Here is a 15,182-nt window from a genome sequence, read left to right as displayed (position 1 = left end):
CAAGGATATGTTCTCAGCACTGAACTATTCAGCGTGTTATCAGTAATCACCAAAAAATTCCCAAACTCCTCTAGTATCTAGTATCCTCTAGAATCCCTAGTAAGATTCCAACTTATGCAACTTGTGATTAGTAAACAGCAAAGATTAAAAAAAAAAAAAAAAATCTCCCGGAAGGCCATCTATCTGGAAGCAGGCAAAACCCACATCTCAGCGTAGCCAAAGCGACAGCACATGCAGAAAAGTGCTTTGCAGCAGCGTTCTGTCATACGAACCATCAGCTTTAAAAAGAGAAAAGAAAAAAACCCCAAAAAACGCAGAGAGAAACAGGAGATAAGCTGGTGGGCACCAGCTCTGTGCAAAACACTGCGACCAAAGAGCTCGGCTGTGCAGAGGCAGGAGGTGCAACAGTAATGGCCAGAGAGGTGACGTAGAGCGAGGCGCAGGTTTTCGGCAGCGAAGGTCCTTAGCCGTTACAACATTGCAACTGCTTCTGAGGGTTTCTGTCCTATTTTAACTTTCTTGGGAACCCAAGATTGGAATTTACAAATAAAAATATAATACTTATAAAGAAAAATGTAAAACAGAGATGAAACTTGGGGTCCTGAAGCAAGATTTAATCCGTCTACATCCTATGGCTCATGCTACGCCTCAAGTAACATAAATAATCACAATATCACTTATAGGCTTAAAAATCTTTGTAAATACATAAACAAATGCTGTCAACAACAACAAAACCAACATTAATTTGCTCACTACCTATGTTTACATCCAGGGTAATTTGATAGTTTTCAATGGTTTCTAACTAGAATAAAGAGGGAAAAGTAAAACTCCTTCCACAAAGCAACCCTCAGCTTTTTTCAGATTTACTGCTCAACAATTCACCCCACAGAAAGAATCTGGACTTTCAATGTGCTCTCTTTTGAAGCACGCTGGGTCAGCTCCCTTCCGATGAAGCTATCTAAGTCTAGGCTGTGCAATAATGGACCTTTCCCAAGTAGGTAAAAAAATCTTTCAGGATAGTTTCCAAAGCACCTACAGCACTTCCCTTCACAAGGAAACTTTTCATAAGGACTGTTCAAAGATGCTCGCTGCATGTGCTCCGACGGGCTGATGTAGCACCTTCTGGAATTGCAGGTAGGGTGCCAAGGATCCGTAAGAGCTCAGAGCAAGCGGAGGGCCTTCTCGGAGAGCTTCAAGGCCAGAGAAGTGCTATGCAGACTCTTGGTTTTATTCATGGCCCTGCTTTGTCATAAGATATCTGGGGGTGCTGTATGCAAGAGAAGTAGTCAGATTAGAGGTGGGGGGAAAAAGCTGTTAAAACATTGTCATCTTTTTAACAGTGCAAATTAGGCTACAGAGGCATCAGAAGCAGAAGACAATGTCAGCAGTGATTTTAAGAGTCCTGACTTCCCCATTAATTTAAAATGCAGATGTAAAATACAAAAAGTAGAGCATGTCAAGGACAGGAAACACTAGCTAACTTAAGCAAGTATCTTATGATTCATATTCAGCAAAGGACAGCACTCCTTTGGCCCAGACCTCATTCCAGGCAGCCTCTGTCCTTCAGGGATTGCTTTTCCAGGCCCAAAGCCTGGGCAGACCATTTATGCCGCTCCAGCCTTCAAGCGAGCTGCTGTTCAGCATGCCTTTGCCAGAGCCCCAGGCGCCTGCTTCCACCCTGACAGGCAGCAGTGACCTTCTCACATTGCTGCGTGGGAGGTGAACAGATAACTTGGTGCAGGTCAGAAGGTGCAGAAAGAACACAACCTTCTATATACCAATCTAAGAGCACTTCAAATCCGTATTTTAGTTTCAGAACCAAATGACTGGAAGTTTTAGCAGCTGTCATTTGATTTTTGTTCCAAATATAAATGCAGAGCTAGCTAAGTCATTTGCCAAACACAAGACCAGACCCTGTGGTGGGCTGAGAACATGTCTATTCCTCACCCATAACCAGATCAGAAGCTACAGTTACTGCGTTATATGGAGGGTGCCCATTTCTCTTTAGCGAGCTTGAAGTGTTGGACCATATCGCATACCTATGCAAGACTGGAAACAGAAATATGAGGTCAAGCCTTCAACTACACTGTAATAGGTCCTGTAATTTAACCGTGTGTAATGTGTCCTAGGCTGAAACTTTTATCATTCTTCTAGTCAAGTATGTATCAAAACAAGATGAGGTCCTATAGCAACAAAATCAATTTGAACCACACAAACTGACCTGCAAGCAGTAAATCTGTGATCTGTGTACTTTTGTCCTTCATCTCTAGCCCTTCTTCCCAAACTTCCCAACTCTTACAGTAATCCCATCCCACTGAAAACACCTGGCAGAGAAAAAGCAATATGCACAGTGGCCTTAGAAGTATGTATGCAGCAAGCTGCCTGCTATTAAATATAAGATCCGAGTTTGTTTTGCCTTTCCTCTTTGTGCAGGGCTTGAGTACAACGGCAGAGGGGAAAACAGGGCGTTTGGATATGTGTTCTTCACACAGCTGTTGATTTTCACAAAGCGTTATTGAAATTCTACGTTTCTCCAAACCTGACTGAAGTTGTACTGCAGCTCAAGGCAGGGATTGCTCATCTTAAGAGAGAGTTCAAATGCAAAATCCTTTTTCCAGGGAAGCCTTTATTTTTGAGTATTTTCATCATAATTTTTTTTTTGCAATCTTTTAAATTTTTTTTTAAATGATTCTGCAGTGCGATATAAACCTGCCTATTTGTAATAGCACAATTGAGTAACACTTAATCAAGGAGGTTCATGTCTCATTATTCCTCAGGCCATTATTTTCCTTTCTTATTTTTTAGGGGGAAGGAGATGAAGAGGAGTCACAAGCCCAGAACCAATGCTGTCACTTTGACCAAGGCACTGGTTCACTGAGGGAACTGGGTATTGCAGTATGACTCTAGTGCTCCAAACATCAGAGCGGGTTGGGAGTTTCTCTCTAGACATCTTTTCACTTGATATAAAAAGTATGGTACCATCAATCTCAGCCCCAATGAATAAACAACGTGTCCAAGAGAAAGCACTTAATCAAAAATTAACATAAAAATGAAACAGCAGGAGGCAGCTCCTCTGAGGCCTATCCAACGAGGAGTCTTTTTGTGAACAGTGTTTTGTTTATATTTAATGTTAAAGTAAGAGAAAATAAACTGGCTTGAACAGAAAGCACATGAAACCAGTTAACTCAAAAAAGGCTGCTGCATGTAATACTAAGCCAAACAACAGAAAAGTCAAAACAAGTGGAATATATGAAAAGATAAAAATTTATAGAAAACTGTGACACAGAAGAAGAGCATTTGCTTACCAGGAAAAAATCAGTGGAAAAGTAACCAGTAAAGAAGGTTAGTAAGTTTTACGGATCCTTTCAATACACACTGGTCCCCTGCAGAGTAGTTCCTGAAACCTAGAAAGCATTTCTCACCATTTTGGTGGGTTTTTTAGTACGCAGATTTAAAGTTTGCTTCACAAGTTAGGTTTCAAGTAGTTTCAAATATTTTGCAGCAGATCTGAAACAAAAGCATCACTGGATAAGGACTATGGACAGTTGAGGCGAGCTGGTAAAGCTCCTTGGCAGGAATTCATGTTATGTAATTTAATTATTATAAATAAATAAAATAATCTCTAAGTGCTTATTCAACTAGTATTGTTTGATCAAAAAGTAACTACACTAGCAGCTGAATTCCTCTGTCAGCGCCCAGAGCTTCCTTGTGCTGTGACAACACTCCCTGCCCTGACACATCCGTACAACATTTCAGTCCTGTAAGAAGTGAAAGACAGTAATACTAGGTTAAGTAAAGAGAATTACTGAAAATAACTAAGTGTAGACTAAGAAATTTAAAGAAAAAAAAACCCTCCAAACACCACAACATACGAGTCGGCACATTTGGAAGTGGAGAAGACTCAGGTCATTTTGTGCAAATCCAGCATACTGTTGAAGAGATGTATGTTACACTTTCGTAAAATATACTTTGTACTTGGCAGCAAATCAGCCGTCCACAGGGGGGAAAAAAAAATAAAAAAAGGAACCTAAGACTCCATTAGAAAGGATTCCAAAAATCTGCACCATGCAAAGCTTTCCTTCTAGAGATGTAACACATTAGTTTAATGTGGAATTTCTACAAAAGAGAAATAGTTTTTTAAACCATGACTAACATTAAAAGTAATTCACTATCTAGGCATCTACCAGCAAAGATGACAGAGATGCTACAGGCACTACCTCCCAAGGCAAAACATGCTACCAAGTATAATACAAATGACACCTTAACATGTGAATATGACATTAGAGACTGTCAAGACTCCCTGATAAACCAAGAGCTAGTTATGAGTGGTTGGTAAATATCTCTGGTTTCAGAGATGCTACAGCGGGAAAGCTGCGCCATTAGCTGTTTTTCTTCAGTTTCTGCTGCTGCAGCTAGCAGTACAGCTGTGGCACCACCGACACAGGAGCAGAGAATGCAGCGGAGGACACTGGTTATCACACAGCCCTTCTTTCAGGCATCGGCACATGTCCAGCTGCAGTAACCAACACGCTGGTACATTCCAGCACGAACATGCAGAAAATGCTACGCCCGCAAGAGCAATACCGATGGAATTACTGCGGCAAATTCAGAGGAAAAGGTCTACCTACATGAGGTCTACCTCTTGATGGACTACCCAGATGATATCAAAACAGAATTAAAAACCAAAACAAAACCGAAAACAACTCCTCCTCTTACATCTTTGTTTTCACTTATCTTGCTCTAAGGCACTGCAACAAAAAGACTTTACCCATGAGATATAAATTGCTTGATAAAGGTCAAGGTGAACCTTGGAAGGAATACAGTGTGATTCTTCCAAGGGAATCTCTATGCAGAGATATAAAGACTTTGCCAAACTGCTAAACCAAACAGCATACATACATTCAACTGGTTGTATATAGGGACAAGGTCCATTCAGGAAAAAAAAAAACAAAAAACAAAAAACAAACAAAAAAAAGCACTCAGAACTTTACAGCTACTGAAATAACTTCTTTAATAAATGTGAAAGAAAACACATTGTGCCTTAATTAAATTGAAGTAATTCTGGACTACTGCAATCTGCTTTATCTATTTCTTCCTTTAAGAGACAAAGTAATCTAATAGCTATGACAAGTGAATCAAAAAAAGAAGTTTCCATAGGTAAGTGAACAGCAAAAAGTTTTAAAGTAACTTAATTTTGATTTGACTGTCCCTTTAGAACTCTCACAAATCTATTTTTCAGGTTGTATTAGATGTAACAGTCGTATGAATGCATATAAAGAAGGTAACTGTTAGAAATACATATAGGTGAACACAACTCAACCTTCAAGAATAGAAGTGCGTGAGCAATTTTCATAAACCATCTTATTCATTTTTCCTCAATGTTATGTATTTACAAGTCTTCAAAGCTTAAGAAAGTAATGAATTGCATACTCATGCTGGTAGAAATGTCTACTCCCTTCAGAAGTAGACACAGAGTATACAGAGGACAGAAATACTTGGAAAACATTCCATGGAATGATGCAATTCCTAAGACAGATATTCCTGAGCTAAATGAATTGAATTATGGACGTAGTCCCCTTAAATAAGAAGGGTCACACCTATACTATAACCTTACTATAGGTCTCTTTTGAGCTAGAGCCATCTCTTATATCCTCCTACCAGGATCATAAAGTTTCACATCAAAGCCACCCCCTCCCTCCTGTGTTGAAGCCTAACTAAAATCCTACTCCAAACAAATCATCTGAAATTTAGATTTTTTTTATTATTATTATTATTTATTAAATGAGTTCCTCAGTAAGGCTCTGTACGATGAGCTTCTACTGAGAATGCTAACACTGAAAAAGACAAATCCTATAGAAATACCTTGCCCCGAGAAGCCTTAGTCTTCTGGGTATCAATAGGGATGCCACCTACTATTTAAAATAGAAACTACTAAATGTTTCTTACTGAGGTTTCATATCAAGGCAAACGGAACTGATTCCAACCTCTCATCTAAGCTCTGATCTCTGTTCCAAATGTGTGAATGACATCTTACTTCTGGACAAAGGACAGGTAATAGTCACATTTGTAATTAAATGCATATACTATTAAATTCTAAGTAACTTATATTACAAGGACTATCTAATAGTTACCTCTACGTTTCAGTTAAAAGTTGTTCACGTTTACAACTGCAGACCGCAAGTTAACTCCAGAAGACGCTGTTCCTGATAATCTATACATAGAAGAGAGGCAATGAGGATGTACGGTCTTATAATCCTCACTTTTAAGCAATTATCACAGAAGTAAATGGGTCACAATATTGATGCAACTTCAGTTTGCTTTACGCCAAGATTACGTATTATTCCCTTAATAAGTAGTCTCACAAATGAAATGTTATACAAAGGTAGCCTGGAAAAGGGGACATAAATCCTACTTATGGGATTCTATGCACTTCAAGACACTGAATGCTCAGGCTCTTAAGACAGTAGCATTGGGATTCCTACACGTGGCATGTGGGTAGTCCCGTAACAGGCCTATGGTTATTCATCTCTGTAAAACTTCGTCTTGATTTACTCTAAACAAATCCAAAATAACTGATTCCTTAACCAGCACTCCAAGCACACCATCAGGGCTTCACAAGCCTTTTTTTTTTCTTTTACAATTTTAACACTATTTAAGGACACTACCATCATTTTATTTGAAATCTATTTATTATGCTTCATGTTTATTTACTCTATTTCTAATGACAGTAACTTCGCTGAACACTTAGATTGTAATTTGACTTGCACAGAAAGGTTTCAGAAATAAAACAATAATGTTAGAGCATAAAGTCCAATACAGTAAAGGTGTCAAAGAAATGACAAAATTAAGTTGTATTGTACAGGCCAAGTAGTAACAAAATGAACCACTGGCACGAAATAAGAAAGGTAAGCATTTCATTACAAAACAGTGTAGGAAGCTTGTGAAAAAAAAAAAAAAAAGGTGTAAGTGGTGAAGGAGAGATTTTAAAGCAAACAGCAGCACTCTCTTCACATTATAACTATCTGTGCAAATGCAGCATTAATAAAAACACGTGTATTTACAAAACAGAGCTAAGGAACAGCAGTTAAAGCTCTGGTTCTTACTGTGATAGTCACAACCCTGGCATCACCTTTCTAAGAACAGGGTTTCCACTACTCACGAAAGGCAGTCAGGTGCAGACTTCAAGCATCTATGCTACCATACAGCTTATGCTAGTGTTGTCAGCTTGTCAATTAAATCATCAACAGTATTCACAAGAAGCTTTGTATCTTCCTTGTCACTCATACGATGCTGGCCAGCTTTGCGGAGGATAACATCCACATCTTTGCTCAGAACACGATCTGCAACTTGCATAGAGATCTGCCAAGGGACGTCATCATCCTTCATGCCATGAATAAGTCTTATGGGACACGTTACAGGAATAGGACTATTCAACACACAGTGGTTTTCTGCTTCTCTAATGAAGTCATATGTCAGAGAGTAATAGCCTTCCTCGCTATGCTTTGTTGGCAACTTCCATTCGCCTTTTTCTTCTATTTCTTTTTGTGCCTATATATAAAAAAAAGCAAATAATACACAAGCAAGATGTTATGAATTCTTTAGAGTGCCCCAGTTTTTTCATTTCTGCTCTAAATGCACTAAATCTCCTCAGACTTTTTACATTTCATTTTGCCCAGTCCTATTAGCAGAGAAGGTATATTCCTGCCTGCCTTCCAGCATCTGAGAAGACAAAATCCCTACCCTGCCACAAAAGCTACACTGCGCCTCTCTCCTGCAATTCATCTAGTTAATAATCCCCATCTAAATTAAGATTCTCAGACAGAATCTGTCCGAAAGAAAAAGATATACAACCACAATAAACAGTAGGTCTTTCTGGCTTCGATCAATTCACTGAACCTCAAACAAGGAGGCTCCAAGGAAACGGTAATTTTCCAGTGAGGAGTTTTTTCTGGCTTTGCCATAATAGTAATGTTTAAATACTATATTTCCTGACTCTGAAGACAGATCTGCATATCCGTAGGGTTTAAGGAAAATAATTTTTGATCAAGTCAAGTCAGTATTTTCTATCTATCTTCCATTTCCTCTGATAAATAAAGCACAAAATACGTCGTAATAAATAGATTAAGCTTACGTCAGCATAATACTAACTTGACTGCTACACACAAGAAGAGTAATATCTACCGAAAATGTTTAGTTTTTTTGTACATTATTCCTAACTACCTGTGACTTCTGTCTCATTTAACCTGAACCAACCCATAATAAGTATCTTTTAAAAAGCATCGTTGTTGTTCTTCACAATTTTCCCTCTTTTGGAAAAAAAAATCAGCATAAAGGATAAGAAATAGTTCTTTACAAGACACGATGTAAGACACTAATTTTTTCAATCTATTTAATTAATAAGCCATAAACAGATGTCAAAAGTAAGCCTACTCATGATCAGTAAAGCTTAAACTCATGTATGAATAAAGCTTTAGGTAATGATACTAGAATATCATCAAAAAAAATATTTTAATTATTCTACAGTATGAGTTATTTGCTGACATATTTCTTTGTAACGTTATTACAACCAATTTACTTTCCTGAAGACCGAGTGCCATTAAGCAGGCAACGTGAAGAAAGACTTTGTGCCATCTACATCTCACAGATTCTTTACAAACACACTGATCTGAAGAATTCCCTTTCTATGCAGGGCCTGTGTCAGATTTATCTCACCCAGTATCATCTCAACTACTTTAACAGCTACTTCTTCACCCTTGAAAGCACAATCCTATTCACCTTATACCCAATAAGCTGAATAGATTCAATCCAATTTGAATGCAAGTATAAAATCTTTAACACTGGCGTCTAATGGATTGCTGAAAAACAGCCATTTGTAACTCCATGTCCTATATGCCACATAAACACATTCTAGGCAGTATTCACATTAGCTTCACAGCAGAAGCACAGTATTTTTCAGATTTTCAAATTAATGTAAGCTTTCAGTTTACCTCCAACATACCCACAGAAAAATTACCAGAAGATGTGCAGGCTAAGTACAGCATTTGAACAACACACTATATTAAATGTTTGATAGAGTTTAGCTTGCACAAAAGCCAACCATGAGCATTTACCTCAATGGGAAGCCTGTTAAAAGTTGTTACAAGATGATCTGCTGCTACAGCTACTCCAACTAGAGCAGCTACTTTATCTGGGCGCGCCACTGCAGCATGAAGCATCAGCCATCCCCCTAAACTGGAGCCCACCAGAATCTTAAAAGAGAGGAAACAAGACGTTATTGTACAGGAAGCATCTAATATTTTATGTTTTTCTTTCACAAAACATCAGCTTTCATCTGTTTAACTATTTAAACCTCGGGCACAATCCTGCTGTCCTTACCCAGGCAGAACTGCTGTCATCTCCAGTGGAAATTTTGCCTGAGTAAGCACCACAAGATCTGGTATTTTATTTTTTTGTTTGGCATGGCTGGTTATTGCTGACTGGCACTGAAACACTGTAAACAAAATGAGAGGTGAAACAATTCAGTACCACATGCATATTTTATGCTTCTTTCTTAAAATAAACGCACATCACAAAGGCTCAGTGCAATGACAGGGACCAACGAAAGCAATTTGTAGTACAAAAAGGTTTTAACAAAATACTGAGGTATTTCCAGGTGGCAGCAGTTCTCAAGTTCCACACAGTAGTTGAATGAGCATCTACATTTCACTTCTAAAATTAAAGAAGAAACCTAATGCTGCTTCCGCTGACAATTTTGTTAGGTATTTTACCATATACACAGTATCTTAACTTTTAATGCTACCGTTAAAGTCTTTTTAATTAGTTAATTCATCAGCACCTGGACACTACCATTTAGACATGGAAAAGCTTTTTCACTAGGAGGGCAGTGCAGCACTAGAACAGGCTGCCCAGAGAGGTCAGGTGGAAACTTCATCCTCAGAATTTCCGAGACTCCTCAGGACAAAGCCTAGACTGACCTGACCCACTGCGGTGACAGTCCTTGACCTAGTTAGGGGCCTGACTAAGTGACCTCCAGATGGTTCTGCAATCCACATGCGTGTGAAAGACGTCCTACGAATCTGACTGATTTCAAATTAATCATCTTGAGAGTGCAAGTTGTTACGAGAAAGAGACTGTAAATAGAAACTATTGTTTACCAGAGCTTCTGTAGCACATTTTCAAGTACATAATGCTCTATCTTGAGGGAGGAAAATGTACTATACATAGAAATAAAATATAACCTGTGGTCCATCTGTAAGTTCATCCAATATAGATAGAACATCCTTTCTCCATTTCCCTATCGTGCACTCCTCGATATTACCATTTGAACTTCCACATCCTGTATAGTCAAATCTGCAAAAGTAACCATAAAAATGAGATTTGTAGTACTGTCTGCAGCTACACAGAATCTAATGAAACGGTACTATTTAATCAAAATTAAACAGATGACAATGTATCACATTGCTTATTTTCTTACTTGGTCCTGCTTATCTTTAGCATCAAAAAAATCACATGAAAGGAGATTTAAATGCAACATATACAATGAGGTGATGCACTATTCTTATACTGTGACATACAAATAACCAAATTTACTAGGATAACTCCCAGACACATAGAATTTCCCTTTTAGCAAAAATGTGTCAAGCTGCATTTTTAAAGATATTTTTAATATGTAAAAGACCCTTTCAAATATTACCAATTAGAAATATTTATAAAACTCAGCATTCCACCAGCCTATCAAAGGAGAATCTCACCAATTACATACAAGATCCTCTAAAATCATACAAGTCACTGGATAGTTTAATCAGATCTTGCAGTTAAAAAGAATGCTAACAGTGATAATTCACAAAAATTAGAATTCCTGTCCCTACACCCAGAATTTGTAAGCTTTTTCCTTTCTTCTTTTTGTGCTTGCAGCCTGAACATAGCACACAGCACTGACTAGACTACAGAAATTTATCACAGTTTTCTGAATTACTTTCAGAATACATATTTACATGATTTACCTCAGTCTCTCAAAAGACAAAGCCTAGGTTTCAAATGCACATTATCACTGCAACGGAGATACCTTTAATCTTTTTAAAAAACAGAGTCCATGTTCCAAACCAAATGCCAAAGTCTACATTTACTACTAAGAGATTAAGGAAAATTAATCTCAGTACTTATGGATTTTTTTTCTGCTAAAACCATTCCCCCCTCTTCCAAATGATGATACAATTGTTTCATTTTCTTGAGAACACCACTCTGAATGTACCTGATGAAGGCATGACCTAGAGAGTTGCAGAAATCCTCAAGGGCAATTGCTTTCTGACCGTTCATATTTGAATTAAGGCCTGGAAGGAAAATAATCCCTGGATTCCTGCCTTTTAGTCTATGGTAAGCTAGATTTGGTCGATCTGGTCGAGTAAGGAAGCTAACCGATGATTTCGGCCTGCAAACTGATAGAAAGAGCTATTTAGTACAACCATCATGATAACTTTGGCAGAAATACTAATATTTTATAAAACTGTGTTTCAGGAAATATCGGCATATTATTTGAAAATAATATAATTAGGCTCAAGTGAAAAAAAAATAGTCTCCACTACATTCTTCAGTGGTTATAACTACTATTGATCAACCTGGAAGGCAGGACCGACTGAGATTCATTCTCAGATCATTTAGCGCCAACCGCATAAGCAGCTGACCCAGCAATTAGCAAAGGGGTTGACAGAAGCTGAATGCCAAGGTCTGCTATACCTCCTTTTCCCTCAGCTTTTATATTATCTTGAATGTTTACTTATTTTCACATGAAATGATACTTTTCCATCTGTTTATTTTAACTTTATTTTTCCTTTTGTTTTTTCAGGAGTGAATATCAATAAATACAACTTTGGGACTGAAGTACTATGCATGAAAGGAAGTTTGCAATTACATAAGATGGCAAACTTCTGAGGAAAGTTACAACTGAAGGTCAAAACCGCAAGTGGGTCAAAACTCCACATCCACAAGGTCTGTGCAGGAGACAGATACAAGGGGAAAAGTTATAAAAGAAAGTGGGAACTGGGAAAGAAGCTTGCAATTTTACCTTTTCTAACATGATGAACATAAACCAACATTGGCATAGACCATTAACCAAAACTAAAAAAAAATAGCCAATAAATAAATAATATCTAGCCTTTTGGGGGCATGTCATCAACAGCTATTTCTGCTTAAGCTAAGTATTATTGTCAATAATACTGAAAATAAGTAAGGTGATAGGCTCTGTGTCAAGTTATTTAGCATGTGCCATTTTTAACACGAGTCTTTTTTTCCCAGATATGAAGCACAGAAAATAAAAAACAAAAACAAAACACCTCTACATTTTCTGTAAATACAGAATACAACTGAACACGTCCCATAAGAAGAAACAGAGTTGACCTCTGCAGATCTGTGACGTTCTTAATCATCTTCTAAAGAGGCACAGATATCCCACCACACGATTCGGTATATTCTTGCCAGGGCAGATAAACTATTTTATTGTTCGTGCTGTTCTACATCTACCCAGAATAAAATACCACTTCAAAAATCTAAGTATTTGCAAATATTTAAAAAATGTAAGATTGTTTAGTTCAACTTCTGGCAACGTGATCTGCTACACATTATTAGAAGAAAGTCTTCCTGCTGGTGTACTGAGAACTTACGACATACTTTGTTTTGTTCAAGACAGCAAACCAGACATACTTTGAAAGTGAACATTAGGTTGGACTGTTATTCATATTAATAATCATCAAAAATTTGAGCCGGTTTCAAACAAAGAAGAAAGTACTCATTATCATTAATACTGCAATGAATCTCAACCAGCATTACCATATTTAATCTAAGTTTAGCTGTCTATTGTGGGTGAAGGTAAGTGATCTGTACAGAGGTGACAGCAAGAACTAATCCACTTTATTATCCCACTTTGCAAAATAACTTGCTAAACTGAAAGCTTGGTCTAGACTTCTGATAAAACTCTGATACTCTTAATTTTTAGAATAAAAGAGGACACGAATACTGCAAATCAGTAGTGGGGTACAAAGCCCACACTACCCCAAATGAAAGATGACGGCTCCCTGGTTACACAACTGGTAGATAAACTGTGCAAAACCAGGCCTTGGCAGTATTCACACCATTTAACTGCTCTGCAGCATTGGATTCTGTTTTCAGAGAGATTACAGTCAAGCTTTTTGTATTAATTTGTACATGCATGAGTAAAGGTGCATGCAGGAAAGATGCTGGATATTACAAAACACTAACAGTTAAAATTTAAGTTAAAAATTGGAACTACAGATTGAAAAAATAATAATAAATCTTTCCTGAAAAGTTGGGACAGTTTTTTATCCTACTACTACCTTATCCTACTATGCTGCAGTTATTTTGAAGGGGAATAAATATCACAGTAAAGGTGTATTTGTTCAGACATATCTACACTACAGCTTTTTGTTTGCCTGTCTGTGCCAGTAAGTCAGCCACTTCTTCAGCTGCCAGCAAGAGATTAGATACGCCAGAAAGTGCTGAACTTGACAGAAAGAATTAGGAATATTTTTCTCTCCCATAAACTCTCATGGCCACCTCTGCAGGGGTTGGTTTCCACCCTGCAGCACTCTGGAGGGTGCCCTCAAACTCTGTCACTGAGCAAGATTTAAACTGCAGCTGCAAGACAACTGCTATCTAAGATACCCCACAAACCAGCCTTGTACATTTGACAAGCGTCACTGTTAGTGCACCACCAGCAATCCTAACATAAATAATGCAAAAACCTAAAGCCACCAGCCCAGCCAGCCAACCTGAAGTACAATCCACACGAATCAGGATTCTCTTTAGAGTGGTCAAGAACATTAATAACTGAACATCCACCCAGTAACTTCTTCTCCAGATCTCACTGAGACCCCAGAAAGACCAGGGAAGCACTTCTGAAGGGTGCAGATTACCACAAATTACTGTTGGCAACAGCTAACTGCAGGGAAACCCAGGAGCTTTGTCTGATACTATGGAGGCACTGTGCAATTTTGTGTTATGACCAACAGCAATCATAAATGATGCTACACAGGTGGAAACCTTTACCAAAAGCCCAGGACATCCGCTGAGTAATTTGGGATGCTCAAGCACTGTAACCTACCCACTGCAAAGAGCAGTAGCAGACAAATGTTGCTCTTCTAAATAATGGCCTCTACACTGACCACCCTTTTGTTTTATGCAATCGCGGATACTACAGAGTTAAGAAACCCACGAGGACACCAATGGGAACTGCTGCTTAGCCCTCTCTCAGAGTACCTGAGAGCACACTAAACAATCAGATATTATCATCCTATAACCATTTTCCTCTAACCTTCCAGGAAAAGAAAAATCACTGCAAGCACTTTTTATGCAGGCACACAACATGCGCCTTTAGCAGCAGCAAACACTTTTATTCATTTCTACTTTCAGCAACCTCATATGAGGTTCAGTCTCTCAGCAAGGAAAGCAAACAGTTTTCTGTCAGGTTTAAGGAACTGGACAAATCTCAAGAAAACAGAGAAACACTGGATCTGGAAGAGCGAGAGCGCGGCCTTGTGCTTGGGCAGGTGTACACCCCGCTCAACAGCGGAGGCCAACAGGGCCTGGCGAGGCCTCACCCTCCGGCACATTTCACACCCACCCAAGCGCGAGGCCTGGGCCACCTCCTCCTCTTGGCAGCTCCTGAGGAAGCGGCAGCAGGAGCGGAGGAGGGAGCAGCCGCCGCGCCGCGGGGAAGCTTCCCGCGACCCCTGCGCCCCCCCGAGCCTCCTCCCCGCTCAGGCTGCAAAGCGGGCCACAACGCACGCGCACCCGTCACGCGCCCGCCAACGGACTTTAACGGTCGGGCGCCCCGCCCCCTCCCCCCCGGCCGGCCGGCGCCCGCAGAGCAGCGCAGGAAGACCGGCAGAGGCGCTCCGCGGCCCTTCCCTTACCCGGGAGCCCCGGCACAGGGCGGCCACCCCGCCCCAGGCAGCCCGCCGCGGCAGCGCCGCCCCGCACCAGCCCCCGCACCGCGCGCGCCGCCGCCGCCGCCATGGCCGCCAGCGCCCGCCCCGCACGGCGGCGGGCGAGGAGGCGCCTCAGTGCGCACGCGCCGCCCGCCGCGCCATGCGCACGCGCCCCCTCCCGCCTGCGGCCTGCCGGGAAGGGGCGCGCGTGCGCTGGCTCGGGGGCAGGCGGCGCTGCCCCGC

The 15,182-nt window shown here is 39.9% G+C and overlaps 1 protein-coding gene across 1 annotated transcript; it reads right to left on the bottom strand.

Moving 5' to 3' along the window:
- Positions 1-6,670: 6,670 nt before the first annotated feature.
- Positions 6,671-14,993, bottom strand: ABHD10 (abhydrolase domain containing 10, depalmitoylase). The gene is made up of 5 exons (XM_062572533.1): positions 14,925-14,993; positions 11,252-11,435; positions 10,239-10,350; positions 9,111-9,248; positions 6,671-7,548 (listed from the first exon to the last, which is right to left on the bottom strand). Exons 2-5 carry the CDS (start codon positions 11,314-11,316, stop codon positions 7,207-7,209), a joined length of 657 nt encoding a protein of 218 aa, XP_062428517.1. The 5' UTR covers positions 11,317-11,435; positions 14,925-14,993; the 3' UTR covers positions 6,671-7,206.
- Between the last annotated feature and the right edge of the window lie 189 nt (positions 14,994-15,182).

This window comes from Rhea pennata, chromosome 1, assembly GCF_028389875.1.
Source record: "Rhea pennata isolate bPtePen1 chromosome 1, bPtePen1.pri, whole genome shotgun sequence".
NCBI classification, from domain to species: Eukaryota; Metazoa; Chordata; class Aves; order Rheiformes; family Rheidae; genus Rhea; species Rhea pennata.
This window is presented reverse-complemented; position numbering and strand designations above follow the sequence as displayed.